General features: G+C 45.8%; 1 protein-coding gene across 4 annotated transcripts in view; it reads right to left on the reverse strand.

Moving 5' to 3' along the window:
* Positions 1-27218, reverse strand: part of SMAD3 (SMAD family member 3) — a 69672-nt gene that overhangs the window by 18437 nt on the left and 24017 nt on the right. For 2 of the 4 annotated variants that reach the window (XM_027714729.2, XM_027714732.2), the window contains exons 2-3: positions 1235-1428; positions 309-443 (exon numbers count right to left, since the gene is read on the reverse strand). In XM_027714729.2, the coding sequence (XP_027570530.1) occupies positions 309-443; positions 1235-1428 (329 nt within the window). Of the gene's footprint in view, positions 1-308; positions 444-1234; positions 1429-24426; positions 24482-27218 lie in introns of those variants that run through there. The other 2 variants (XM_039389165.1, XM_027714730.2) reach the window with 2 other exon arrangements.

Raw genomic sequence — 27218 nt, forward strand, 5'->3', positions numbered from 1 at the left:
ATACAGAAATAGAAGAGCTCGACTCCATCAGAAATCTAGAGAGTTTGACTCAAATTAAAACAACTGGATTTCATTCCAATCTAAACTTGCTGAGGGCACGTTCAAGCTTTGGATTTCACAATAAACTCAGGAGGTACAAGTGAAGGGAAGAGGTGAGTTTAAGGACATTTACACTCGCACCTCTTTTTGTCCAAGTTGGGAGTAATGACGGGAAGAAAGACTTCCCAGTCCTCCAGCTGGGAATACACGTGATTCCCTGTGCAGTGTGACCCTTTCCCTGTGCTGGCTGTATGGAAGGGATATGGTACCTGGAATGTAGTTGCTCTGGGGCTCGATACCTGCTGGGAAGTTAGTGTTCTCTGGGATGGAGTGGCTGTAGTCGTCTAACGGCGGGAATTCGGCCGGAATCTCCGTGTGCCGGGGCACCAGCACCGGGGGCAACACTGCACCAGGGCAGGGAAAAAACACAGCAGCTTTAAAACAAAGTGACTGAAACGCTGGAAAATGAGAGAAACCAGTTTGGAGTTACACCCTTAAAATAGATGGAACACAGAGTTGCCAATGGAGGGACCCAATTTGGTGCTTCCTTCTGGAATAAGAGCAGGTAAAGGTGTTTTTTATTCCTTACACATTCCAGCTGGGGATGGGATACTTAGAACTACACCTGGACTCTCTGCCCCTTCTCAGGCAAAGAAACAGGTCTTCTTGCAAAGCCATTTAAGAGAAGTTATTGCACATGACTGAAAAGGAATGTTTCACATCAAATGGAGCAGCAAGGTGGGATCAGCACAAACAGCCCCACTGGCTCTGCAGACTTGTGCTGAGACAAGGAGCTGCAGTTCCACCTCAAAGCCTCTCTCAGAGGCAGGAGGAGACTCCAGAACAGGAAGTTTAGTTGTGTTGGGAGCTGTTCTTAGATCCTCTTCCCAGGAAGTTTATCCTTAATTTCACACCAACAATTAGGGACACGCAGAACACCACCACAGTTCCCACTGCGTGTGTGAGTGGTTTCTGTGCACACAAAGCCACAGGAGGAACCTGGCAACAACACACCCTGCCACTGGATTTCATCCACTCCAAGTGATATTTTCCCCCCTGGGTGCAGATTCATAAATTATTCCACCGCCTCCAGCAAAGAGATTATCATCAATAATAAATGCAACGGAGAAACACACTTAGAAATCCCTCGTGCTGGGAGGGAGAAGAGGAGGATTGGGCATGGATCTGGCAGTACCTGGGGTTTCCACTCTTTGGTAATGGTAGGGGTTGACACAGACTTCATCCTTCTTCATGTTGAAGGCGTACTCGCACATCTCCATGGCCCGCAGCTCATGGTGGCTGTGCAGGTCCGGCCAGCGCCACAGCCGGCAGTAGATCACATGGGGGAGGCCTTTCCTGTGGGATACTTGGAGCCTGCCATCCAGGGATCTGCAGCAAAACAGGGATGGGAGGATTTAGCTCGGGATTAAAGCGTGTCGGTTCAACCCTGATGCGATCCCGAGAGGTGCCGGTCGCCGGCACTGGGAGGGATCCGGGCCCAGCCTTCAGGGTACCTCCAAACACTGGAAAATCATGGAATCACAGGCTGGCTTGGGTTGGAAGGGCATTAAAGATCATCTCATTCCACCCCCTGCCACGGGCAGGGACATCTTCCCCTATCCCAGGTTGCTCCAAGTTCATCCAACCCGGCCTTGGACACTTCCAGGGATCCAGGGGCAGCCACAGCTTCTCTGGGAAACCTGTGCCAGGGCCTCCCCACCCTGCCAGGGAAGGATCCCTTCCCAATATCTCACCACGTAACAGCCCTGCCCTGGATTTACTAATTTTATGGTTATTTTGGAGGCAGGGACAAAAGCAAGCAAGAATACATTGATTTAGTGGTATTTTTAAACACTGATGTGTGTCCTGACAAACAGGGTGTTTGCCCAGCTCTCAACAACTCCTGCTGTGAATATAAAGGTGTTACATCTTAAAGCCTGTGGTAATAAAAGAGGACTTTTAAACATGGACACATGAATTTTCAACGGGACAAAATCATCCAGAAGTGACACACACACCTTTCCTTCCAAGTTATCTAATTTATCTACACAAAGTTCAGGAACATTACAAACAAACAAGGCTTCCAGTTTCATTTCCCAAACTGCAGCTTGAAAGCAAATAACAGCTCATTTTTCATCTAATCCTGTCCTCACCCCTGAGTAGCCTCTTCCTAGGAAAAACCTTCCTGGGAAGCAAGAAGAGTGTGTTCAGCTCCTCTCCAGCAGAGCAAAGAGCTGGAGCAGGGTCTCCTCCACCCTGAATGAACAAGAACTGCCCCCAGGCACTTCCTTTCAAGTCTAACCCTTCATTTCCCTTGCTTTTCTTAATGACCCAAATGAAACACTTGAGGGTTTTGGTGAAATGAAATATTTCTGTTTTTTCATTTGTCTAAGAACGAGTAAAAAAAAAAAAAAAAAAACACGAAAAATGAAATTTTTACTGGGAATTATTTCCCTTGGTTCTTTGTGTTGGCAGCCAAGCCAAAAAAAAAAACAAACCGAAACAAACCCAAACCAAAACACACAAACAATTATTCCAAGAGGCTGCTCTAGGCTTGGCTGCCCTAAGAGAGTTTTCCCAAAAGCTTCTCTGGCAGAGCTTGGTATCACACACACTTCTTGTAAATACTGCTGTGACACTGAGGAAGGCAAAAAGCCAAAAAAGACAGGAAAGCCAAAAACTGCTCTTCCCAGGTGGAATATTCACAGGGAAAGCACCAGTGTCTAGAGCTGAACTTCTATGGAAGGTGGGAATTTGGGTATTGGTTTCAGTGGGGCCAAGACTGGAGTTATGTGACCTCAAAATTAATCAGGTTGGGGAATTTTTTAAAAAATATGTATGAGAGTGTGAGAATACCCACTAAACTTAACAAAAAGGGAGGAGGCTGAAACAAGAAGCAAACGAGGACTTCTTTGCCTGTCTGGCAGGAGATCTTGGATGTAAGAGAGGAAAAGGGAGAAAAGAAAAGACTCAGAGAGATTATTCCAAATATCCCAGAGGAGACACAACAGCAACAAATATTATTCCTGCTCCCAGTCACCATCAGCACACGGATGTCACAGCAGCACTGACAGATTTGGGTTGAACTCACACAAAATATGTTTGACTTGGGGATTATTTGCAAGGAAGGGTCTCTCCCTACATTTCCCAGGATAGAAGAAACTCTCTATAACAACCAGTTCCCCAGTGAGCAGGAGGGGAAAGTGCACTTCCCCTCATCCCAGGGCTCTGGCATGAGTGCTGTCCCTAAGGCAGAAAGAAATGGAATTCTCTACAATCTTATCTAAAAAGACTTTTTAAAATGACACAGCCATATGTTTTATTTTCAAATACAACCTCCCCTTCTCCCCTCTCCCCTCAATAAGGAGATAAGGTACAAGAAATCAGATTTCCCCAAAGCCCCGGGGGCTAATTGTGTTTTTATGGTTGTGAAATCTCTCCTCCTGCTCCTCATGAAGGGACTTGGGACAAAACAACATCTGGGGAAGAACGTGGCTAAGGAGCAGGGCAGCTCTGTTTCTTCCTGCTGTCCTGCCCCAACCCTCAAGGAGTATTTTCCTCAACCCTCAAGGAGTATTTTCCTCAACCCTCAAGGAGTATTTTCCTCAACCCTCAAGGAGTATTTTCCTCAACCCTCAAGGAATATTTTTCTCAACCCTCAAGGAGTATTTTCTCCAAAGCAACCAACAGCTGGTGTGGCTGAGATGGGACAAGAGATGAGATGAGCAGACACTGTGCTCTGCTAAAGCCCTCAGGGGTGCCCCAAATTCAGGTCTCACCAACATGGGCAGAGTAATCTGATCATAAACAATGGCACAAACAGCTTCTGGCCCTTCTTGGGCCTGGTCTGAAGCACAAGATGATCTTCAAGGCTGAACTACTCCCCAAACCACCCAAGAGCTCAGCATAGCTTGGCTTCATGAAAATGAGCAGAATCTAAGCACCAAAATTTCCACTGGGATGTTCAACTGTTCCTCCCTCTTCCCTCTCTCTGAACCAGCCTGTGTGGAGCAGATCTCCCTGGACAACTGACTCCATACATTCATTATTCCATACTATTTAACAGGGTTTCTTTTCAAATAATCAATATTCTCTGGCCAAAAATTCAGTGTTGGTTCTTTCCAAAAGCAGCACCATTTCTTTTGGTGGGACACTTACGTCTTAAAAGGGTCTCTCCACTGCAAGGTGGCCACGAGAACCAACCAGAAAACCATCTTTAGGTCTGATCCATCCTTACATGTTGTAACAAGCCAGTTACTAGGAGAGTTTAACACATGAAAATGCTGCTCTGACTGTCTCAAAGAGCAAAGGGCAGCAGTGACATTTAATAGCAAAAACAGAGAAGGGAGGGAAAAAAGGAACGACAGAAACACCGAGGCTTTATTTTTTTAAACAATCCCCTGAAAAAGAGTGAGGAGTAAATAGAATATCACGTTGCACAACATGAATTTGATTTCCAGGCCCGATTGGGGTTTTTTTTTCTGGTTGTTTGGGGTTTGTTGTTGTCGTTGGGTTTTTTTTTTTCTTGGTTGGGTTTGTTCTGTGGTTGCTTTTTTTAACCGTGTTTAATTTGTAAGATCCTGGATTGCGAAAGACAAAAAACCCACCCCACGTTCTGAAAGGTTTTGTTATTTTCTGTTACACTTTGAGCATTTTGTACCTCTCCTTATCTAGATGGATAATGAAACTGTTTCTTGTGCCCTTCCTCCTTCTTCAGAAGTAAAGCTGAAATCAGTGGACTGCAGTAGTAATTAAGCAAATATATATATATCTAAAACATATATAATAATCAAGGATATATAAAAATATAAGCAAAAAGTTATTACAGATATTTATATCTGTATATTTTATAATTATAATTATATATTATAATTATATATTTGCTTATATATTATGTATTAAGCAAATATATATATATATATAAAATATAAGCAATAAGTGATTACAGATATTTTTGTCAAGCTCAGAAATCTTCAGTTTTAATCTCTCAGAGATCCCTCCCCTCCCCATTCAGGCACATTCACTCCTGTTTGCAAAGCCCAACAGCCTTATATCCCTGCCATTAATCTTCCAAGAGAGCAAAATGCCTGAAAGCTCAAGTATCCAGTAACACCAACACGTGCCAAAAAGGGGGAAGAAAAAAAAAGAAAACCAACCAGGAAGGAAAAGCTGAAGTTATGCATTTTAAAAGCCACGAGGAGAAGCTGGTTTTTAAAGCCATGACAAATAAGTTGCTCTAAAATGCAGCAAGAACTATGGCCACGGGCTGTGATTTTCTCTCAAACATGAGAAGTGGTTCCTCCCTGGCCCTGAATCTGCTCTACATCAGGAAAATAAGCATTTCTTCTTGCAGCAGAGCCTGGCTTCTGTGTGCAGAGCTCTGCAGTGTGCACAGGCCTTCACTGAGAAGCTGGATAAAATCTCAACTTTCCCTGAATCCCGGCCAAATCAACAAGAGTGAATTAAAAAAATGCCCCACACAGCACATTTGTAACCCCAGAGCTGAGCTCTTGCCATGTCTTTCCCCTCCATTTGCTTGGTGTGGCTGAATTTTCCAAGTTCTGGGGCAGTTTTCACAGGACTGTCACTCAAGTTCTTGAAATAAAAGTCCCTGTGAGGTTTGCAATTCACTGCCAGAGAGGAAACTAATAATTAATCCTTCTGTTTAACACTTAGATTTGTAGGAGATTAAAATAATTAACACACATGGAATTTGCCACACACCTCTGTGGAGAGGGCAGGGTTTTACCACCCTCAAAGCAACGGAGTTAAAGGATTATCCCAAAGCAAAGGAACAGTTTGTGTCAGAGCCAGGAGCAGGAGTGAGGAATTCATCTCCCCCTCAGTGCTACCAATGATCACCTCTATTCTGTGCTAGTAACTCTCATCTGCTTGTTCTTCCCTCTAAAAAACCCTTTGGGTTTGGAAGGAAACCACACACCCTCTACAAAACAACCTCCAGCAGCACCAGGTAAAGATTCCCAAGGCAAAGAGCAATTCCTGTTTCTTCTGGTGCTCCGTAATTCTCCTGCTCGAGTCTCATTTTGCTCTGGGTTTGAGGTGACAATACAAAAATCACCAAGATCTCTTAGGGGGGCTTCAAACAACCCATTTTCCATCCCTGAGTCTTTTCTCCTTTGCAGCCTTCCCCTTCCCTGCCCCCCAGAGCTGAAGAAACACAGCCCGGAGAGTTGATGTCAGGATCAGATTCTGACAGCATGAGTCATTTATTAAGATTCCAGTAATGCTAAGCACTTTAGCAGGTGCCTTGAGACCATATTTTTCGGAGTCTAATTTCAGATTCAGACATAAGTAGGTTTTATTGGTTTACCATAAACTGGCTGTCCATTGTTGCTGCTCTGCTCCTCCTCTCCTCCCCGAGCTGTGTCCCCTTCTCCTCCCTCTTATCCTCCCTCCTGGCCTGCACAGAACTCAGTTTAATTGACATTTCTTTAAAGCTCCACATAGCTCTTGTTTTGTCCTGTAGTATCATGATGCACCTATTTTTTCCTCGGTGCTTTGTAGTGATGTCTGTTATTTACACCCCTTCTGCTTCTGCCCCAGCTACAGGATATTGGCTGGTGGCTCCCAAACCCAGCTCCTTTCCCTCTATTTTTAGCCATTTGGTAATTTTATGCCCCTCCATCCCTCAGCTCCTCCTTTTTCTGATAGCCAGGGCACAGAAGATTGACACCTCAGAGGCCCAACCATGCATGTCCTTCACCCTCCCACCCCAGACAGGACAGAATACATCCTAATGCTTAATTAAGGCTTAATTATAAACCCAGTTCTAAACTTCTAATATATATTCCAATATTTCTGCTACTGTGCAGTAGAGAATTAGGGATCTAATTAAAATCTGTATTTCTGAAGGTACCACTTCCAAGCCCTTGCCCAGTTGTCTTTAAACATGAAAACCATTTTTTCTGAGCAGTTCTAGCCCGTGTATTTATTTCAGCAAAGTTTATTTGCCCAAATCTGTGTCAGACTCGTCTAAATTTATTTGTGCCTGAGCCTTTAGGGGCCTGGGGGTGGAGGAAGGAGGCACAGAAGAGGTTCAGCCTCTCGACAGGAACGTGCCTTTCTGAAAAGCCATTTATCATCAGAGCCCGTCATTTCTTCCCAGAATCCCGTTTTTAACTCCAATCGTGAAATCCAAAACCCAACACACTTTCATCCAAGCCAACCAGCAACTTCCTCTCTCCCAGGAGATTCCAGGCACGCTGATGGGGCTGTATTTGTACGCTCAGAGGGGTTTCAGAAGGAGAAAACGGATGGATGGAAATGCCAACGAGACTCAGATAATCTGCCACAACACAGAGTGCATTTAAAACAAAACCGTGGCAGGAAAGATTTACTAACTGGAGCACATGGTCCTGCTGGCCACCAAAAAGAATAAAAAAGGCAAAAAAAGCTGCTGTAAAATTCAGTTATTCTGTTAGCTGCCATGGTACTTATACTGATTTACATTTAATACCCACTTTCTACATGCATCTTCTTGATACTGTATGGAAAAAATCTTCCTGTTTTCACTGAAGTCAGGAGAGTTTTGCAAATTAGCATCAGCTGTTGATACAGCCCAGCTAAAACCAGAGCAAAAGAACCCAGAAAAGACAATGCTTCTTAATTGCTGGAAGAGAAACTAATGTGCTGCACAGCGTTTAGACAGAAGTCCCACACCAAGAACTGCTGCCCCAAAGAGAACCGTCTGCTCACAAAAGCAAAAGGGATTATCAGAGGGAGTGTGGAAAAATGAGAGTTTTAAGGCCTTGGACTCTCCTTCCCAACATATACAATTCCACAGAAACTTCATATAAATACCAGGAGTCAGAACTGGCTCCTCAGACAAATGTTTGTGCATTCTATCAAGTTGGGACAAAGCCAACATTTCGTATGGAAACATTTCTGGTGGTCCTGGGCAAAGAACATGTTTACTTTATAGCAGATATAACTAAAAATACCCTGTGCTTCAGCCTCCAATTATCTTGTTTTGAATAGTTTGAGGCTACTCGAGGTTCATTGCTGTTATTTTCTTTATTATACAGTGAAAACGTTGCTGCTTTTCCTGTAATTTGAAAAGCAGCTATTTCCAGGTTTGACATCTGTGTTTGGGCCTCCCCCGCAGGGAGAACAAGATCCAGGGTGAAATTTTCCAGAGTGCCCGTCTCCGGTTTTCCAAAGCAGCTCAGGTACTTAAGACCCAGATCAATACTCTCCTGGAATTACAAAGCCTTTTAAGCCTTGCCTTAACTCCTCTGGCTCTACATTATCCGGCTCTTTGGGCTGGTTTAACAGCAGCTCACATCTGTAATTATTCACACAGCCAGTGCCAATTAACAGCACACCACAAACAAGGGGGTCTGAGCCCACGAATGTTCCCACTTCCATCCCACCTCCTCCCTCCCTAGGGATGTCCTCTGGGATCCACCCCACGGCACAGCTCCGTGAGCAGGGGCTGTTCTCCATTGGGCTGCTCAGCTTTGCTCACACAAACTCTCCTGTGGGTTCCTCAGGCTTCACCCTCTCCCCTTTTTCCCAAACAGAGGCTTCCCCAGCCTCCGACCCACTCCTGCATCCTGCGAGTTGTCCATGAATCAGCCCTGCGTGAATCACTTCCCATGTCCCGGAGCAGATTCCCACAGGCTTCCCTCCTTAATCCCCGTGACACAGAAGCGCCCAAACAAACCCCGGAGTTCCCACAAGGAGTTAACAGAAGGTGTGTGCCGAGGTGAAAAGGGTAGTGGAAGAAGGTTGTGTTAATTTTACAGCTCTCCACTTCCTTCATTATGAGTCACCAGCAGTGCAGGAGGAATCCAAACCTGCCGAGGAGCGCGAGCTCTCGGGGGAACGCTGCACATTTCACACCAAACGCCTCATTAAAAGCTCACCCAAGTTAATATTTTACAGTCTCTTGTGTCTGTAATTACTGGTGAAATCAGAGACTCTGCAAGAAGCTCGTGTCTATTTGGAGGAACGACTTTGTAAACTTCTCTGTCTCATAATCAGGTTTTACAACACATCTGAGGAAGGGAGGTGGTGTGAGGGCCTTGTTACTTTTATTGGGGGGACTGGTCCTGTACAATGAGAAAAGAGGGTTCTTTAGAACACAGAGGTGGAAAATGCCTCACCTGAAAGATATATATATATTATTTTTTCCCCCCTCATCTAAAACTCTTACCAGCAAAAAGGAAGCTGTGTATGTGGCCTACCTGAAAGCTTCCTTTCTTCTAGTAACTCTCCAGATCAGATGAAAGGCTTGTTTTCAGGCTGCCACTCGCAGCCTTACAGCTCAGCAGCCAGAGAAAGTCACTCCCTCAGCCATCCCCTCCGGCCAACATAATTATCTGATTCATGGAAGCCCAATTCTGCCTTCCTAAATTACAGATTAAACTTAAAAAAAAACAAACAAAAAACAAAAAAATAAACCCAAAACTGAAAACCTGTGGGCAAAGGAGGGGGAAGAGCGTTTTCCCCAGGCTGCAAGGCACGAGGAATTCCCTCGCCCGCCAAAAATCACATTTTTCCGTGGTGTTGCCGCCTGGATGCCCCACGTCCCCACGTCTGTCTGAGGGAAAGCAGCACCACCACAGATGTTTTCCCTCTCTCCTTCCCTCTTTCCCTGCCCTAAACTGCCCCAGCTCTCCGTGGTGCTACGGCTGGGAGCGAGGATGTCTAATTTCAAAGCTCAGCTGTGACTAATGCAGGATGTGTGGGAGAGCAGGGCATGAATAAGAGCTCTCTGCAGCACATCTCAGATCACGCTAAGTCATTCTTATCATCCAAACAGGATCTGGAGCGTGTGCGTGCACGGGGTCTTTCCTGTAAAGGTTTTATCATTACTATTGCTCTCATGGAAATCCAGCTGCTGTGACATCAAATGGAGCAGGAAAAAAAGCTGAAATCAACACAAACAAATATCTTATTTTCACGTAAATGTCAGTAGTAATAAAAGCTCGAGGCTAAAGAACAGTCCAGAAAAAAAAAACAAAACACAACCAAACCCAGTATGAAAACAGGTCACCTTTCAACCACCACAGGAGACAGAGCTGTTCCCAAATGAGATGTTTTTCAAAAGTTTTCCATGAGGTGTCCATAAAGAACAGCTGAAAATATCAACTGCATCCAAACTCCCATTTCAGGAACAGAGAGCCATTTCAGGTGGCTTTGCTGTTGTCATCTCCCCCTTCCCTCTCTCCGAACTCAAAGGAATATTTGATATTCACGTCCTGGGAACCTCACTGCATAAATGCTTCAACATGAAGCTTAAACCAGAAGCAGATCTCGAGCTTGCCAAGGAGAGGGAACAAGGAGGGAAGCAGACTCACAGGTAAATATTAGTTTGTACTTGAAAAAAGCCAGAGCACATTTTAAAGCTGCTTTTGGTTTTCAGGGCAACTTCACATGGTCCTCTGTCAAACCTTGGTAGGCCAAGGTGACTCAGGGGGACAAGCACCTGGTGGTTTTGGCAGCTGCTCCAGGGTGACAGTGACACTGACAGCCATTATCAGCCAAATTATGGAAAATCACGAGCAGAATTCCAGAAACAAGGGATGTTTTTCCTCCTGGTTTCCTTTCTCACCCTTCTTGGCTGGTGCCTTCAATGCCAGCCACACAGGAGTGGCTGGACTGGTGTGTGAGGTTCTGGCACTCACAAAAGGGGCAAGGAATGTTGTTTGGAGCACAGCTCTCCTCCTCTTTGCTCCCATCCTGTAACCACACAGCCCTCACACCACCTTGCCATCTGGAAACCTCCAAGAGCACTGGCCTGGGCAATAATGCCAGATAAAGACTGGAAGCTCTTTGAAGCCACAGGAGAGATCCCTCCCGGCCTGAAGGAGCAGCCCAACATCCCTCTGCCGTGCCCTGAAAGGGGAATCTGCAGAAGACAAAACAACTTTCAGTTCTTTCAAGGCCTAAAGTGTTTTTAAAATTATAAAGAGTACAAATAGATCTGTCCCTCTTTGTGGTGCAGCCAGGACGAGAGTGACACCAAAGCTCTCGGTGTCGTGGCCAACACCAACACTGCAGCACTTTGATGCTCCACACAAAGACCACCACGGTCACCCCCAATCAAAGCGTGGGGGAACCTTCTGAGCAAGCCATAATCACCACTCCTGGGGGAACACAGGAGACCCAGGAACACCACCCAGCTCCTCCAAACCGACACGATGAGGCATATGGAGGTAACACTCAATTATGGCCTTTTTCTGTCTCCTCTTCAGCAGCAAAATGCACTTGCTGGGTCCCTGGATCAGCAGTGACTCAGAACAGAGGGCTTTCCACTGAATCATCCACACGGCTTTAACCCTCCAGGTTCTGTTGACTGGGAGATGTCTCACTACCTACACCTTCCCTAAATACTTCCTGGGCTGTCCAGGGCATGAGGGAGAGCGAGCCAAGGGTGACCAAGGGTGCAAAAGAGCAGGAATGCCCCTGGAATGCCTGGATGCTACAAAAAGGAGTAGGTGCCAAACACAGGTCCAGCAGCACTGCTCGCTCCTACAGCATGTGAGTGAAGACAAAAACTACACAAAGATAGGGAAACAATGGGATAAGTCACAAATACTTGATTTCACAAGTCAAGACAGTTTTCTTTCCCCTCCCCTCGTGACTAAGCCTTTGGTCCACACACCCACTCCATCCTCAAAAAAACAACTCTGAGAAACAAATTCGATTGCTCTAAAATACACACAGGCAGTGACCAATCACACCTCCTCCTCCTCACAGCACTCACTCTATTTACTAAGAGTCTGCACCGTCTGCTCCCTTTGTAACAGGATCCAACTCCCTCTCTCAATGAGACATTAAACACTGGCAAGTCCAGCTCCTCTCCCCTTTCCTTATCCCATTCCCAAACCTCCGAGTCTGCAGACTTCCTGAAATCACCCCTAGCTGCTTCCAGGGAAAGGCCACTGCAGTGCCCAGTGTGCCACGGAGCTGAACTGATCCCGGAGCAGGGCTCAGACACATGGCAAGGACGGGAGAGCCGTGGGCTGTGCCAGAGGCTCCTGCCTGCAGAAAGGGAGAGCACTGGCAGCTCTCCATGCTCACAAACCCAACATCCCACTGAGCCTGGGAACTCAGGCTCTGTGCCACGTCTTAATGGCATCACACTAACTGAGGGGAGGTTTGGATGAGATACTGGGAAGGGATTCTTCCCTGGGAGGGTGGGGAGGCCCTGGCACAGGGTGCCCAGAGAAGCTGTGGCTGCCCCTGGATCCCTGGAAGTGTCCAAGGCCAGGCTGGATGAATTTGGAACAACCCAGGATAATGGAAGGTGTCCCTGCCCATGGCAGGAGGTGGAACAGGATGGACTTTAAGTCCCTTCCAACCCAAACCTTTCCAGGGTTCTATTCCTTACCTTTCACACTTGGCTGCTGCTGCACTGGCCACACACTGCTGGTGCAATGGCAAAGCCACTGCCTGCAACTGGAGGCAGAAAACCCAGTTTCATCCCCATCCTGGTACAGACTTGCTGCATTAAACCTTGCTTACAAATCTACCCATCACCTGGAACCACTGCTCCAGACCACCTGTAGTTGCCTTCCCAACCATTTTCTGTTTTGGTCAGTACTTGTACCTTGATATATTTTCCTGAACAAAATTTAAGAAAAAACCCCAAAGAAACAAAACCAAGCCCAAGAAGCAAAACCCCAAACCAAAAAAAAAAAACCAAAACCAAAGCAAGTGAAGATCTACCCCTTCTTTTCCCTTTTAGCAATCAAAACAACTTGCCTGTCCTTATCTCATCCCAGCTAATCCCTTCCTCCTTTCTCTGGCACATCAGATAAATATCTTGTTCCTCCAACCCATCAAAAAACACAACTGCTAAAATGATCACTCTGACCCATCAATCACACTCCTCTCTTAATACCTCATAGAAGATACTGGACAACTTAAGTTCAAACAGCCCAGAACCTTGTCCTCAAAGCCCTCTTTTATGTCACACTTGAGAGCTCATCCCAACTGCAGCTTCTCCACGCTCCTCCCAGATTCCTTGCCCAGACTGTACATCCACCACGATTCCTTTTGGCTTCTCCTTCCCTCCCACCTCAGCCCCTCTCTCTGCTTTGTGCAGTGTTCCACTGGAGCACAGAAAACCTGTTAAGTCTGAGTGCACCAAGCACTATCAATGGGAAGCAAACAGACAAAAAGCTTTACGAGGGGAGATGGTGCAACATTATTGAAGTAATTAATATAGCCCATGGTTACAGTCTTCCCTGGATGTTCCCATGAGTACTGTCTGGCATCTTTTAGCCTGCCAGCTCCTCAGCACAGGGACAGTCTGGATTTTTTCCCCCTCTTCTAAAGCAATAAGCACACTCCTGGCAGCTAAATTATTAATAAGGAGCAAATGGTAATTGATTTATAGATGAGCCTGAAAGGGAGGATTTGTCTTCTTCAGTCTCCTAAGTCCCCAAGCCCACCAGGTTTTATCCTGGTTCCATCCCCACCCAAATGTCCCACCCAGACCCAAAACAGCACATCCAGCTCCAAAGGATCCATGTTGATGTGACCCCTTTACCACTGATCAGATACTGCAAAAGCCAAACAAAGTGCCCATTGTTCCTCCTCCTCTCTCCCTTCTCAGCCGGCAAGAAAAAGCTTAACTGGATTAGTTCTTAAGGTTTTATTTTTATCCATTGTGAGCTTGTGAAGAGAAAAAAAAAATACTCATGGAAAAGATGAGTTTTGAATTCAGGCTTTGAATATGCTGAGCTTGGGGAATTAGTTCTCTTGCTGCTGGTGGAAAGTTCCACAGGTCTGGCCCAGGACTTCACACCAGAAGTCTCTGTCCTGCTCCTCCTTCGAGCACAACTTTCTCACATTTCAGCTCCAACACTTGCAACAACAATTTTTACTCCTGTTTTGCTGGATGACCTGAGGATCACCAGTGTCTCCCCCCTGCTGTGGATGAGGGCTTATGTGTCAGACAAGCTTGAGGAGCAGCCCCTGAGAGCAGCTACTGCACAGGCTGTTGTTTATTGTAATTAAGAGCACCACACACACATCCCACTCCTTTCATAACACTCCCCACAAATTTGTTTGGCACGAGGACGGATCAGCCCTCAGCCTGCCACAAACTCACCCTTTCTGAGGCACTGAGAGCAACACCAAGTTTTGTTTCTAGAAACATTCTGGAAGATGACACGTAAAAGGTGGCACTGCTGCTGCTGCTGCTGCTTAAATGCTGGCTGAGCCCCAAACAATGGGAGCTCTTCCACGAGGCAAAAACAGACCTTCAAAGGCTTGTGGGCAAATATACTGTCACTGAATATTTTGTCATGGGAGCAAGAGCCTAAAAATATAACAGGAGCAGATAATGCACTGAGACAGCCCGGCGCACATCCTGTCTTTGCTCTGTAAACACCCCGATGCGAATTGGCACCATTGTACAAATCAGGCCACCCATGGCAAAAAGTAGGGCAGTGGTTTGTAACAAACTGCAGCTCCATCCGTCCCAGAGCCCCTCTCCTCGCCCCAGATATCCTGCTTTCTGCTGGAAAAGGACAAGGAAGGCGGTGGGAGCCCAGCTGAGCTGGCTCAGCACACGGGGAGGGGAAATGGGGCTCCAGTTCCAGCACCTGCAGCATCACCCACAGCAGGGAACCCCCCCTTTGAGATGTGCTGATTCACTGCAGGGCTTTGTAGGTCTAAAAACACTCTTCCTCCTCCTCCCTGCTACTGCTGGTATCTCCTTTCTCTGTGCAGAAATCAAAGCTAGAGCAGAAGTGCCCCGGGTAACTACAACACACTCCATTTTGCATTCCTCCTTCCCACTCGCAATATTTGGGCTTGAAGGGGAAAATATTTTGTTAAGCACAAATGAGGCAATGGCAAAATATCAAACTGAAACAAAAAAAAAGCGAGGCTCTGGGGACACAGTTTTCCACCAGAGCAAAGTAAGATCCATGTCTTGTTGTAGCAGACATAATTTTACCAGATTTGGGTGAATTAGACCCAAGTTTATGTTCTTTTTAGGGCTTTTATTCTTATCAAAACTGTCCCTATTGGTCTCAAAGCTTTTCTATAAATCCATGGGACAGGTTCCTCTTGTGGAAGTGTGGAAGGACACTGGAAACACTCCAGGAGTTTCAATACCACAAGAACAGAAGTCAAAACTTGAACTCATGAATGCAGTTACTGCATAACAGCCCCGAAAACAAAAAGCCACGAACAATCCTCGGGCAGGACAATACCCAGGAGCACCCAGACAGTCTAATCTTTGCTCAGAACCTCTGATGTGCCCAGAGCTATGGAAAGTTCTAAGGTGTAAGAGGGTATTCAAAAGGCAAAGAGAAACAGGTTCCCAAAACCTGAAAGGTTGGTTGGAGTTCCCTTCCAGGAAGGGAAGGGCAGAGCTCTCCAGCTGAACCCTGTGTGCTCATTTGCACATGGAATGATTTCAGTGAATTCCTTTCCAGCCCTTTAAATCACCGACTTTTGAGGATGCCAGTTGTTTTGTGGTAGTTCCCACTAATCCCCACTAAACCCCAATCAAATATCTATGCTAACACAGAACCAGCACAAAAGAGAAAGTCCCTGAGCCAGGAAAATGTGATTTCCATCTGCAACAGGTAACTGAGATGGACAAACTGGAAGGATCACTGATCCCAGGAGTTCCTCTGGGCCAGAGGTGTGAGGTGGCTTCATGGGCAAAAGAAATCAGAAACATCACCATCACATTCTTCTTCCAGCAATTAATCAGACTGCACTTTCAAAACACGGGTGATAAAATCCAGGTGGGCAAATCCTGGGAAATGTTTTGTTTCTTTTTTACACACAGGAGAAGAAAAGGGGGGGAAAGATTTGCACAAAACTAAAACCATACGTTTTTCTGGAAATTACAGAGTGGCATCAGGAAGAGGAGGCTGTGGGGAAACAGTAGAGCAAAGAGCACCAATCCTTTTTGCTTTCCTCTGCACATCACCCTTGATAAATCACTGAGGCTCTTCAGGGATTTTTTTAAAATCTGGTTTTTATCATTACTCCTGTTCTTAAGGAAGATAAGACTGTCTCTGCTTTTGAAACTTCCAAAGGGCCACACACTCCCACACAGAAGGATCTCACTGCTGTCAGAGCTCTGGCTGCTCAGCCAGCTACTGCTGAATGGCTCTGGTGGAGGAAAAAAAAGCAGCACAGGCCAGTAAAAGGGGCAATAATATGGAAACCCAGCAAAAAGCTGGCAGTGGATTCTCCTGAGCCAACTCTTTGGATGTTGGAAATCAAATAAAATATTTAAAAATAAAATAAAATAAAATAAAAGGCTGGGGCAGGGCCTGGGTGCACACCAGCAGTGGGAGAATCCTTCCATGACCACAGCTGGGGCTGGAGCATTCCTGACTCATAAGCTAAAGGTGCATCCAGTGGCTGCAGCAGGTGCCTGATGGGCAAAAGCATTTCCTCCTAATGGCTTCTTAATTGTTTTCTGACAGACACAGTCCGCTCTCCAGAGGGCTGGGAAGCCAGAAGTTTGGGATACACTGTGCCATCCTCAGCCACCTGCCTCCCTTCCCTCCTGTGTCCCTGCCACTTCACCCCCTCCTGCCTTTGGAAAGCTCCAAGTGTGGTCCCCAGGGAACAACCCCACGCTGGCATTCCAGACACACGGAATGTTGGAGCCATTTGCTGCACTTGGTGCATCAGCTCCGCTAAATCCAACTGCTTCAATCCGAGCTTCTGCGAGGGCCCTGCGGGAAGGAGATGGGTTGAGGAAGCTCTTTGGCTTTGCTCAGTCAGGATAAAAGAGACTTTGAAATCTCTAAGCATTGCTGTTCTCTCAGATAATTAAGTGGTTTAAAAAAAATAAAAATAGAAGGCCTGAAATATTTTCTTTTTTGCGAGCACTTATTATTTCAGCCCCAGCAGGCAACGCTGTCTACGGCACCTCAAGGCAACAACTCCAAATGCTGATTTCAAGAGAATATTCACCCCCACTCTCTTCTAAGCTCTGAATAAAACTGCACCTGACTAAAAGGCAGCATATTTAGCATTTTGCTTCCTGCTGCAAAGGCTTGACAATTGTAGTCCTGGCCTGTGAGATGATGGAAAACAACATGGAATATCATGTGTCACCTCCTTTTCATCCCATGAAAACCCGGGATCAGCAAGAGGGATGGGCAAAACTTGCCTTTTACCCTTTCAGGCACAATAAATTAAGAAGCAACTCTTCTTTTAAGAGCTCTGTATTAGTCAAAACCCTTCAGAACAAGCTCATTTGAATGTATTTAATTTGACTTGGAGACTGATAATAGCTCCAGTGTATTGCATCATCTTCACCAGAACAGTAATGCCTTTAAAGTTTCTTTTTAGTAGCTGCCTCAGACATGCCTCAGATAATTTTGTTGGCCAACTGAGGACTAATGCAAGACATATTCTGTGAATAAATACATTTCCAGAGCCTCGGTCTCAGAAGGTGATTTTGCAAATGGCCAATGAGAAGTGCCTGCTTTGAAGTGTTCCTGGAACTTCAACCACTGATCAAATTCGACCAAAAAAAAGGCTCAGAGAAACGTTACTTCAGACTAGGTTTATCTTTCCCATAAATGCAAACTACTGCATTAAAAACAGAACTTTCCTCTATTAAATGTGAACTTTCACGGCTTGGGAGTATTTAACTGAGGTGCTTAAAGTCAATATTTCATTTTCTTTCTTGGAATAGTTGAAAAAACTTCAGGCCAGACTTCGCTGGATGGAAAAGGGAAACTTCAAAAGCCTTTCCCCTAAAAATAAGCGAGGAGGTTGCAGCAGGCTGTGTGAAGGACCAGCTCTGTTATTCTGATACAGGGGGAACATCAGTCCTACCTTGCCCTAGAAAGGATTTCCCAGCCTCCTGGGAAAAGGGACCTCCTTTTTTTTTTCCCTTCATCCAAAAGGCTCTGGATGTTTCCTCAAGGGCTGAGGATCCAGATCAGTGTGTGCAAGAATGAACCAGGGCTGCTGGGTGAGCACAGATTTCTGTCCTGGTAGTGGAAAATCATTGCACAAGGTCTATGGCAAGAGAAAATGAGGCTCATTGTGCTCTCTGGGAGCAAATCTCATTGGATTGTCCACTTGAGGCAATCCTGGCCCGAGCTTCCCAAGCCCAGCTGGGTTTGGAGCAGGTCCAGAGGAGAGCAATGAGGCTGGGGAAGGGACTGGAGCACAAGTGCTGTGAGGAGAGGCTGAGGCAGCTGGGGGGGCTCAGCCTGGAGAAGAGGAGGCTCAGGGGAGACCTCCTCACTCTCTGCAACTCCCTGACAGGAGGGGGGAGCCAGGGGGGGTTGGTCTCTTTTCCCAGGCAACTCTCAGCAAGACAAGAGGGCTGGGTCTGAAGCTGTGCCAGGGGAGGGTTAAGTTGGATATTAGGAATAATTTTTTTCCAGAGAGGGTGCTCAGCCATTGGAATGGGCTGCCCAGGGAGGGGGTGGATTCTCCATCCCTGGAGGTGTTTAAGGACAGACTGGATGTGGCATCAGTGCCATGGGCTGGGAACCACGGTGGGGTTGGATCAAGGGTTGGACTGGATGATCTCGGAGGTCCCTTCCAACCCAGCTGATTCTATAGTTCTGTGATTCTATGACTTCAGCATCACCAGTAAAATCCCAAAATTCAGCCCAGCAGATCTGCAGGAAATCCAGGGGGTTATTTCTACCACAGCGTTCTAAAAACGGGCTGCTGGATATTTTAGGGAGGGAACAGAGACTGGTAGAGAGAAAGATTCATTCCATTTCTTCTTTAAGATTATTTTGCTCTACTTTGTCACAACTTTGACTTGTATTTTGCACAGAATGTTTACAACACGTGTGGGCAAATGCAGTGAGATGCATTTTTCAAACTTGATTTCTTTCACACACAGAGTCTGAGTTGCTCCATACACGAGGTTCCTCTAACAGTAAAAATGCCAGGGTTTTCCTTATGTACTGTGGCTTTAGAATGGCATCTCAGTGATGGCACTGAGCCCCCTGTGCTGCTTCAGATCCCACCTGAGGAAAACACACGCTCCAAAACAACCACTGAGGGAAACCACAAAGGGAAATATCCCAGAGGAGCTCAAAAATCAGGCAGATCAGAAGTGCCTTAAATCAGCAGATACTTCAAAGAGAGCCCACGATGGTGCTGCCAGTTTGCTCTCGATGGAACATTTTGTTTTAAAAGGCTGTTTTACAACGAGGCTGTTTTCTTCTCCTCAGGATCACAGGAATCCTCAAGACACCCTGGCTGAGAAGTGGCAGCGTTGCACAAACTTCAAGGAGAGCAGGAGATTTTCCAAGACCTCCTTAGGGAAAGGCCACCTGGGCTCTTTCCAGTCAGTGGTGCAAGAGTGGTGTGTGTTACCCCACCTTTGATGGCATTATTCCCTGGGCACATGCCTTTGCTTCTCTCATTTTCCTGTGGTTTTCCTACCATTAGGCTTTCATAGGAGAATTCTGCAGCAAGTTTGTGGGAAATGACATCACCAGCCCTCAGTTCAATCAGCTTAATACAGAAATTTGCCTTCAAAGGGGCTTTTAAAAATACGTTTTTCACTCTTTAGCATTTTAAAAAATGTTAGAGCACCCAAGCCTGTAAAATTACATAAAGCACTTCCAATTCAAACATCTGAGCACTGATACATATTCATTCTCTGCGCTGCTAATTAACCACAAGCTGATTTCCTTCAGCAGTGTGTTTATTTTAGCAGTATGGTCATCCAGGACCCACCTTCCAGAACACAGCAATAATCAGGTTTCATCAAACAAACAGCTCTGTTCACTGCTACACATGGGGAAAAAATTCCCATGGAATCAGTGGTTTGGCCTCTATGAAGAGCACAAAGGGCTCTGCCCAACACTGGGAGTCTCCACTTACAAAGAATGGAATATTTCTCAAGAAGCTGATAATAATATTTGATTTTTTAGCCGATTAATCAGGTTTTTCAAGGCAGAGCAGCACCAAGTGACACCAACTGTGTGTGGGCAACCAGGAGAGAGAAGGGTGGGATGGAGGCTGCAGCTTCCCTGGGCCACGGGCTTGAGAAAGAACAGCCACATGTCACAATTTGGCCCCAGAAAAAGAAAGTAAACCCCAAGGGAGCAGCAGTTCCCTGAACTGAACCCAAGGAGCCCCTCTGGTAGAAAATCTAGAAACGGGAAAAGGCACAAAGAGCCAGAGCCAGGAAGGCAAGAGGCACAATGGGCCCTTTCTAAAGCTCTGATAAAGCACCAAGGGAGGGAGGAGGACACTGGGGAAGCAGGTTCCAGGGAAGTTTGGAGATGATAAATCACAGGTACCTTGAGGAGAAGAAGCTGCCCTGCAAGGAGCACTTGGAAGGAGGGCTCAGCTTCTGGGGAAGGATCAGTTTGTAGGTGCAGGAGGCAGCTGGATCTCACTCAGCTCTCCTAAATCCTTGTCTTTATTCTTCCAGGTAACATCAAACATTCATTTGAAGATCTTCCACATACAATGCAGAGAGATCACACTTTTAAATAACTGTTGCTGGGCTTTATTTGTTTCATTTACATCATGAAATGCTTTTTAAATGGCATTTCATGACAGATTGCAACCAATGAAATCTTAATGACTGAGGATGAAGAGTGATAAAGGAAGGTCAGGGTCACCATGAGCTGAACTCATGCAAATAGCTCAGCAGACAGGACTTACAGAATATTCTGAGCTGGAAGGGACCCATGAGGATCATAAAGTCCAACTCTGAAGTGAATGGCCCACACAGGTGGCACAACACCAAAAATATCAAAGTGGATGTTCTTCACTGACGAAAAAATGCACATTTCCAGTAACGATGCCCAAAGATCACAGAGCTAAAGCAACTTGCACTGCCAAAAACCCAAACCCAAGCCCCCCAAACAATAAATAAAAAACAAGCCTTGTGAAAAATCAATGGTTTGACCTTGTCAGACTTGTGGGCTGCATGTACTCACCACTCCTTGTGGGACTGCATTCCCAAAGAACAAGCTCTCCTTCATGTGGGGTGTTCCTGGTTAAAACAATTTAGGAAGACGTTTTTTGTTCTCCTTGTTCTTTCCACCACCAATTGTTACCAGGGTTCTGTTTCTGTTTATGCAATCAAGTCCTTTTTTCACTCTCACCCATGATCTAACTGCAGCTCTAATGAACACATGGATTTGTGTTGTTTGCTGGTGGGCAAGCACGGGGCTGTATTTCAACCTGGCAGCAATCCCACCCAGAACTTTGGGCTCTCCTTTTCCCCTTGGCCTGAAGTCCTTGGCACAACAATGTGAATTCAAGTGATTTTTGTCATCATTTTTTTTTGCCAGAAGCCCAACTGTCAATGCAGCAGGATCACTAAGGATGTCCTTTTCACCCTTATAAATTATTCAACATTTATAACTGATATAAAATTATACTGGCAGACTGTTCAGTTACCTTGGATAATATTACTAAGGCACAACACTCCACAGTAAAACTCAGATTTTTTGGTGACATTTCCAAGCTTGGTTCAATTCTTAAGGCAGGTCTGAGTTGTGTTGCCCAGAAGGAATTCGAGAATCAGCTTTGCAGGGAACAGCCTTGCTGTTCCAGCAGTGGAGCTGGACTAGATGACCTCCAGAGGTCCCTTCCAGCCTCAGCCATTCTGTGGGACACACACTGATAGAGGATCCTCTGTGCTGTGAGGGCACCCACCCATGAGACAGTTACATAAAATAATTGACCAAAATTACCCCAGTGAAGTCACTGAGAGCCCAAACACTTCACCAATAAAATGTCAAAAATATTCTCAGTTCCAAGCTATAACTCACTGGCTGTACTTATTTGCCTTAAAAATACCTTACCCATGAACATGTTTACTCAGTGCTCTTTTCCTCCTCCTGATCTGCCCATGACTCTTGGCAAGTCAAGCTTTGCTTCCATTTCTCCTAAATATTGGGATTAGATTCTTTTCGGGGAAAAAAAAATTTAGACCTTCTAAGTAATTTAGGGGCTCAAGATGAAAATCCTGCTTCATCCTCCTCATTCAACCCTGCAAGGTACCTACTGCTTTTCCAACTGCTGACACCCCTCCTGGCACATCCTGACCCATTACAACTCCACGTGGCAGCAGGAGAGATTTTCCATCACACCAATCCTACCCCAGCCACTTCAGGAATTAGTTTAGGTTTAACATCAGCTTTCTCTGCAGTTTAGTCCCTCCCATGCCTAACTTAGCCAGGGATCTGAGTTGTTATTCCCCAAAAGAAGGTAGGAAAGGAAAAGAGAGGGATATATGAGGCAACACTAAAGCGTGCCTGACCTCATCACAGAAATCCAGCTCGAGCACAGCTGGAATTAGTTGAATTAGTTGAATAAGTTAGGCCTGCCCACAACTGAGTGTTCCCTTCCCCTAAAAAAGCAAAGCTGTGAGCAGGGGTGAGTGGAGGAGATGACTGTGCCTGCAGCCCTGCAGGGCTCAGAAGTCCCCAGCAGTTTTTGGGTGCTACGTCAGCCCGGGTCACGCCCGGCAGGGCTGGTGGGCAGCTCCCTTTCCCTTCCTGGCTGTGGGCACCCTGTGGGCACGGGGTGCCAGAGTCACATTTGCTGCTCAGCTCCTGCTTCAGCCTCTGCCCTCCCTCCAAACCTGGGGCTGCACAGGTTGTCTTCACTCAGTAACACAAGGATGCTCTGTCCCCCAGCACAAACATAGCTCACGATGCTCAAACCCTACACAATGTTTTCAAGAGCACTGAGTTTTCCCTTCTGACACCACAACATAAAGCCTCCAACAACCTGAAAAAGAAAATTGTGCCTTATATATCATTTATGCAACTACATGGTCCCCATTAGAGCAGCATCCAAGTGTCTGACACACTTTGGCACACTTATCTCAGTGCCCCAAAGAATTATTTGCTCCATTTCAAAGCAAGGAAGCTGAGGCACAGGAGGACTCACAGAGCTGATGCTACGACAGGAACAGAATTCCAAGCCTACCAGTTCCCTCTTGTGCAATGTTGTTTCCATATCACCCCTTTGTGTTCTTTGAAAAAGTAAGAAGTAATAAACTTTATCTTATATCTCACAGCGACAAGACAGGAAATTCTTTTTAACAACAGTAAACAGTAACATTTATTACATATACACTATTCTAATATAGACATTTCTAATAGTTTCTCTACTTGTTAACAGTCCTCCTGCCTAAAACCTTGTAGGAGTATGAGTAGAGATCCTGGGTGCAATCCTGCACATCCCACCCCTGCAGAGCCCAGCACAGACAGACACAACACCATCCCAACAAGCAACTCCCTTGTTCCTCTTTGGAGACTCAGGATTTGATCCAAAGCTCAGGAAGAGTTTGTGGAATGCACACAGGCTTGGGATCAGGCCAGTCATGTCTGTGTATAGATTTGCTTAGTATAACTTTGAAAAAAAAAAAATCATTAAGAAATCTTCTCACAGTCCAAGGCTTACACATCATTCCCATGTCGTTCCAGCAGTGAATTCTGTGGATTGCCCTTGACCAGTCACTGGGTCTCTCACAGGTCACTGGGAAAATGAAATACTGACCCCTCCCTTGCAAATTTTAATGTCTTTGTCCCATCTATTCTGTGTGGTTTGGCATAATCAAATATATTTTGAATGAGTACAGAGTGAGTCTACACAGCAGCAGTCTCGTATTAATTGGCTGTTATTTCAAAAAAAATTTTTTTGGAGTGTCTCTTGTGGGAATTCCATGTGCTCAGCCCGTCCAGGAGGCCTCCAGAGTTACTCAGAGGAGAAGAGCTGCCCTGGAGCTTCTCCAAGAAAGCAAACACAAAACCAAACTCAAGTACCCACGTTGCAGACTTCACACTTCACCAAGAAACCTTCCCCTCACGCCGACAAACAGCACGATTTGCCCTCTGAGGAGCCAATGAAACACACGTGAAGTGCACACAGGGGAAAACCACAGGGGCTGGACAACCCTCTCCAGGTGGCATCACTGAAAGGGAGGAGTTCATGGATCTGCAGAGCCAATGTTCCAGCAAAAACCTCTCCCTACCAACCTTTCCACCCCTTCTGAGCACAGTCCCCCACCCAAAGCACCCCAGGTAGGCACCAGCTGGCAGAGGGGGCGGCCTCAGCTCTGTCCCCACCAACCTGGGGATCTTCTGGGGACTTCCCTCCTCTCAGTCTGTTACTCCAAACTGCCCAACCACGACCTGGGCGCTCCAGAGGAGCAGCTCTGCTCTCCTGTACCACCACATGACTCATCTGCAGGTTCCAACCCAGGCCACAAACACCTCGACATCTCTTGGGCTGCCCTGGGCTTTGGGGTTTTTTGGTCAGCCAAGCACATCAGGCTGCATGTGCACAACTTTCTCTCAAAAGGGTTTGGCTGGAACACTTTTAAGAGCATTAGTGAGAACCCCCCCCCATCACCAGCTCTGGTGAAAACCAAACTGGAAGAAACAGAAGATACCAAAAGCATCTTACCAGTGGCTCAAAGGAGACCTGGGACAGCGTGCAGATCACGGCAGGGAAGGTGACATGAGGATATCTGGAACAAAGGATATCTGGAGGCCCCCAGTGGGGAGTTGCTGGCCCAGAGAAGGGGCTCTGGCGGGGCCAAGGGTGAACACAACAAAAGCTCCTCCTCTCCTTGGTTCCAACAGCCTCATCTCATCCCGCCGGGATACAACTGGAGTTCCAGCACGCTCTCTCCCTTGCAGGAACAGTTTACACTAGCGTGTTGGGAGGGAGGCAGCTGGCACACAGCTCCCCTGTGGGTTGCCAAGACACAAGCAAACACTCAAACCTCTGATTAAAAACCCCTCCCGAAGCCAAAAGCCAAAGAGTTGTAACACCTGCGAGAAAGGCAGAGCTCATTAACTCAAGAATTTCCCAGCTTGTTAAGTGCTACATTTCTTGACAGTATTTCAAAAGCGGGGCCAAAAAAACATACCAACATCTGTAAGCAAACTCCAAACTAGCAAAAGAAAAAGAAAAAAAAACACTAAAAAAGCTCCCCCCACACATATGCACACCAAAACCAAGACAGCACAACAAGAAGAAGAAAAAAAATCTAGTCAAACCACCAGCCCAGGGAGATACAGCAGAAAAGTTTGATGGTTTTTAATGAGAAACAGGTATCAAGGGAAGTGATTAACAACTTAAAAGTCAAAAAGCTTAGAGGAACAACAGAGTTTTAACCCCCAAGGGGAGGACAGTTTGTTCATTTATCTTCTCTAGGGGTAAAAAACCCTGGTCTGTTTAAGGACATTTCTACTTTTCTGATAGGTATCATACAAATGGACACCTAGAGAATCATTTGAGAGCTTGGATGTATTAAGTCACCAATTCTAAAGTCTTTCTTTTCAGCATTGTATAAACCACACATGGAACAACTTCAATTTTAAATAGGGTGCCACTAACCTTCCTCCTCCTACCCTGGTAAAGACTCTCAAAATTGGAAGATATTACGTAGAAACTGTGTTGCAATTCTTAAGCACATCAGGGTCAGACAAAGTTCAGTCTTCCCTTTGAACTCTCTTGCTTCCATGGGCTATAGTCAAATTCTCAGTGTTATTCTAACATGGTTTTTAAAGTTTAATTTCCTTTTTGTGGCTTTGCATTATTAACATTATTGACGTTAAAAGCGATATGCAGAGTCCCCTTTTCATCTTCCAGAGAGCAGGGAAATATTTGTGGATTCCTCCCCTCCTTGCACTAATTAAAAACTTGCCTCAGTGACCTTCTCTAGTTGCTGCCCAAGGTCTTTGCTGCACGGAAGTCAAGGGGAGAATTCCTTTTTTCCTCCAGTGGAACAGGGATTTCTCTAATCCACCCTTTCCAGGAAGGGCTTTGCAGTTTAGCAGAGCAAGAAGTTCAGCTTCATCGAGAGTGTTTGGAATTGGTTCCCCTTGGGTCTGAGTCTCCAGTGCTTGACACGTGGTAATTTAAAACAGGCAAAGAGGAGTTTTAAACGAGAGCAGAGCAGGGACCAGCAAAGGTTCTGCTTCAAATCCACCTCATCTGTACCCACCTAAACCTCTTCGTGGCCTTCTGGGAGTTGTTACAAAGATGTAATTTGGGGGTTGTATTTTTTTTTCCTGAAGGCAAAGCCAGTTATTGGATTCTACACTCCAGCATCTACTGTGGGGGTACTTTTTTGGGATCTAACACCAAGTCAGGACAGTCACTACAGCTGGAAATTCTGGGCACCTGGCTGGGAATTGGGCCAATGCAGAGGAGTGTAAAAATATGGGATCCATGGGATCATTTCCCAGAAGGTATCTCAGTGACCCAGGCACCCAGATTAACCTCAGCTCTGAGCTTTGCTTTTTAAAGGAACAATAACAGCAAATAAGCAATAAGTGAATGAAGTGTTGAAAAAACAAAGTCAGCCGGAAAATAAAATTCCATTCTCAAGTTCTCAAACCTGCTTTTTTAATTTATTTTTTTTTATGTAGATCTCCATCCTCATTCCATACTGAAGCACTAAAGTAACCTGAAAAAATCAGGTCAGCAAAGTGTGGCTTTGAGAGGGACTGGTGACCCTCCACCACATGGGGGGAAAAAAATCAATATCAAGGTGCTCAGTTACTTCGAAAAATCTAGGAATATGCCTTCAGGCACCTCATTTTGCAGAATCTTTAGTTCTAGAATAAAAGAGAAAAAAAAAAAAAACAAAGCACATAAATCCAGTTAAGATCCTACAAAGCTTTTCTGCAGCAGCCACTGCTTGCCATAGGAAAGCAGAAATGATTCATCTACCTCCGAAGCACCGAGAAAAAAAAAAGGCACTTAACAGAACCAAGTTAGCAAGGACAGTTTGATGACAGTTTTTCCGTGATGACAGGCTTCTAAAAGATATGCCAGTTACAATAAATATTTCCAAATTAGATATCTGGCATTAAGTCGAGAGAGCCAAAGGCTTAAAGATGTCACATAACATAAACGCAGCTCTGTTTAACTTTGCAGTTTCTGGAGCACTGAAACCCTGGGCTTGCTCTCTCTCTCTCTATTTTCTTTTTTCCCTTTTCCTTTCCCCCTCTCCCTTTTTTGATATGCCAGAGCCATGACCAACACAAGAAACTTCTTTTGCCCGGCTGTGACTAACGTTTATCATTTGTGTATAAAGTAGCCATTATTCAACCGAATGCGAATTCAGCAAGTGCTTTTAAAAATCACCCACCCCCCAGCAAGAACCGCAAAGCAAACAGCCGCCCACACCCCGGCTGGAGCATTGCCTCCGCATTCCTGAGCGCTGAATAACAGGAGCCTCT

This window comes from Pipra filicauda, unplaced genomic scaffold (assembly GCF_003945595.2).
Source record: "Pipra filicauda isolate LSUMZ 115617 unplaced genomic scaffold, ASM394559v2 scaffold70_size2993248_pilon, whole genome shotgun sequence".
NCBI classification, from domain to species: domain Eukaryota; kingdom Metazoa; phylum Chordata; class Aves; order Passeriformes; family Pipridae; genus Pipra; species Pipra filicauda.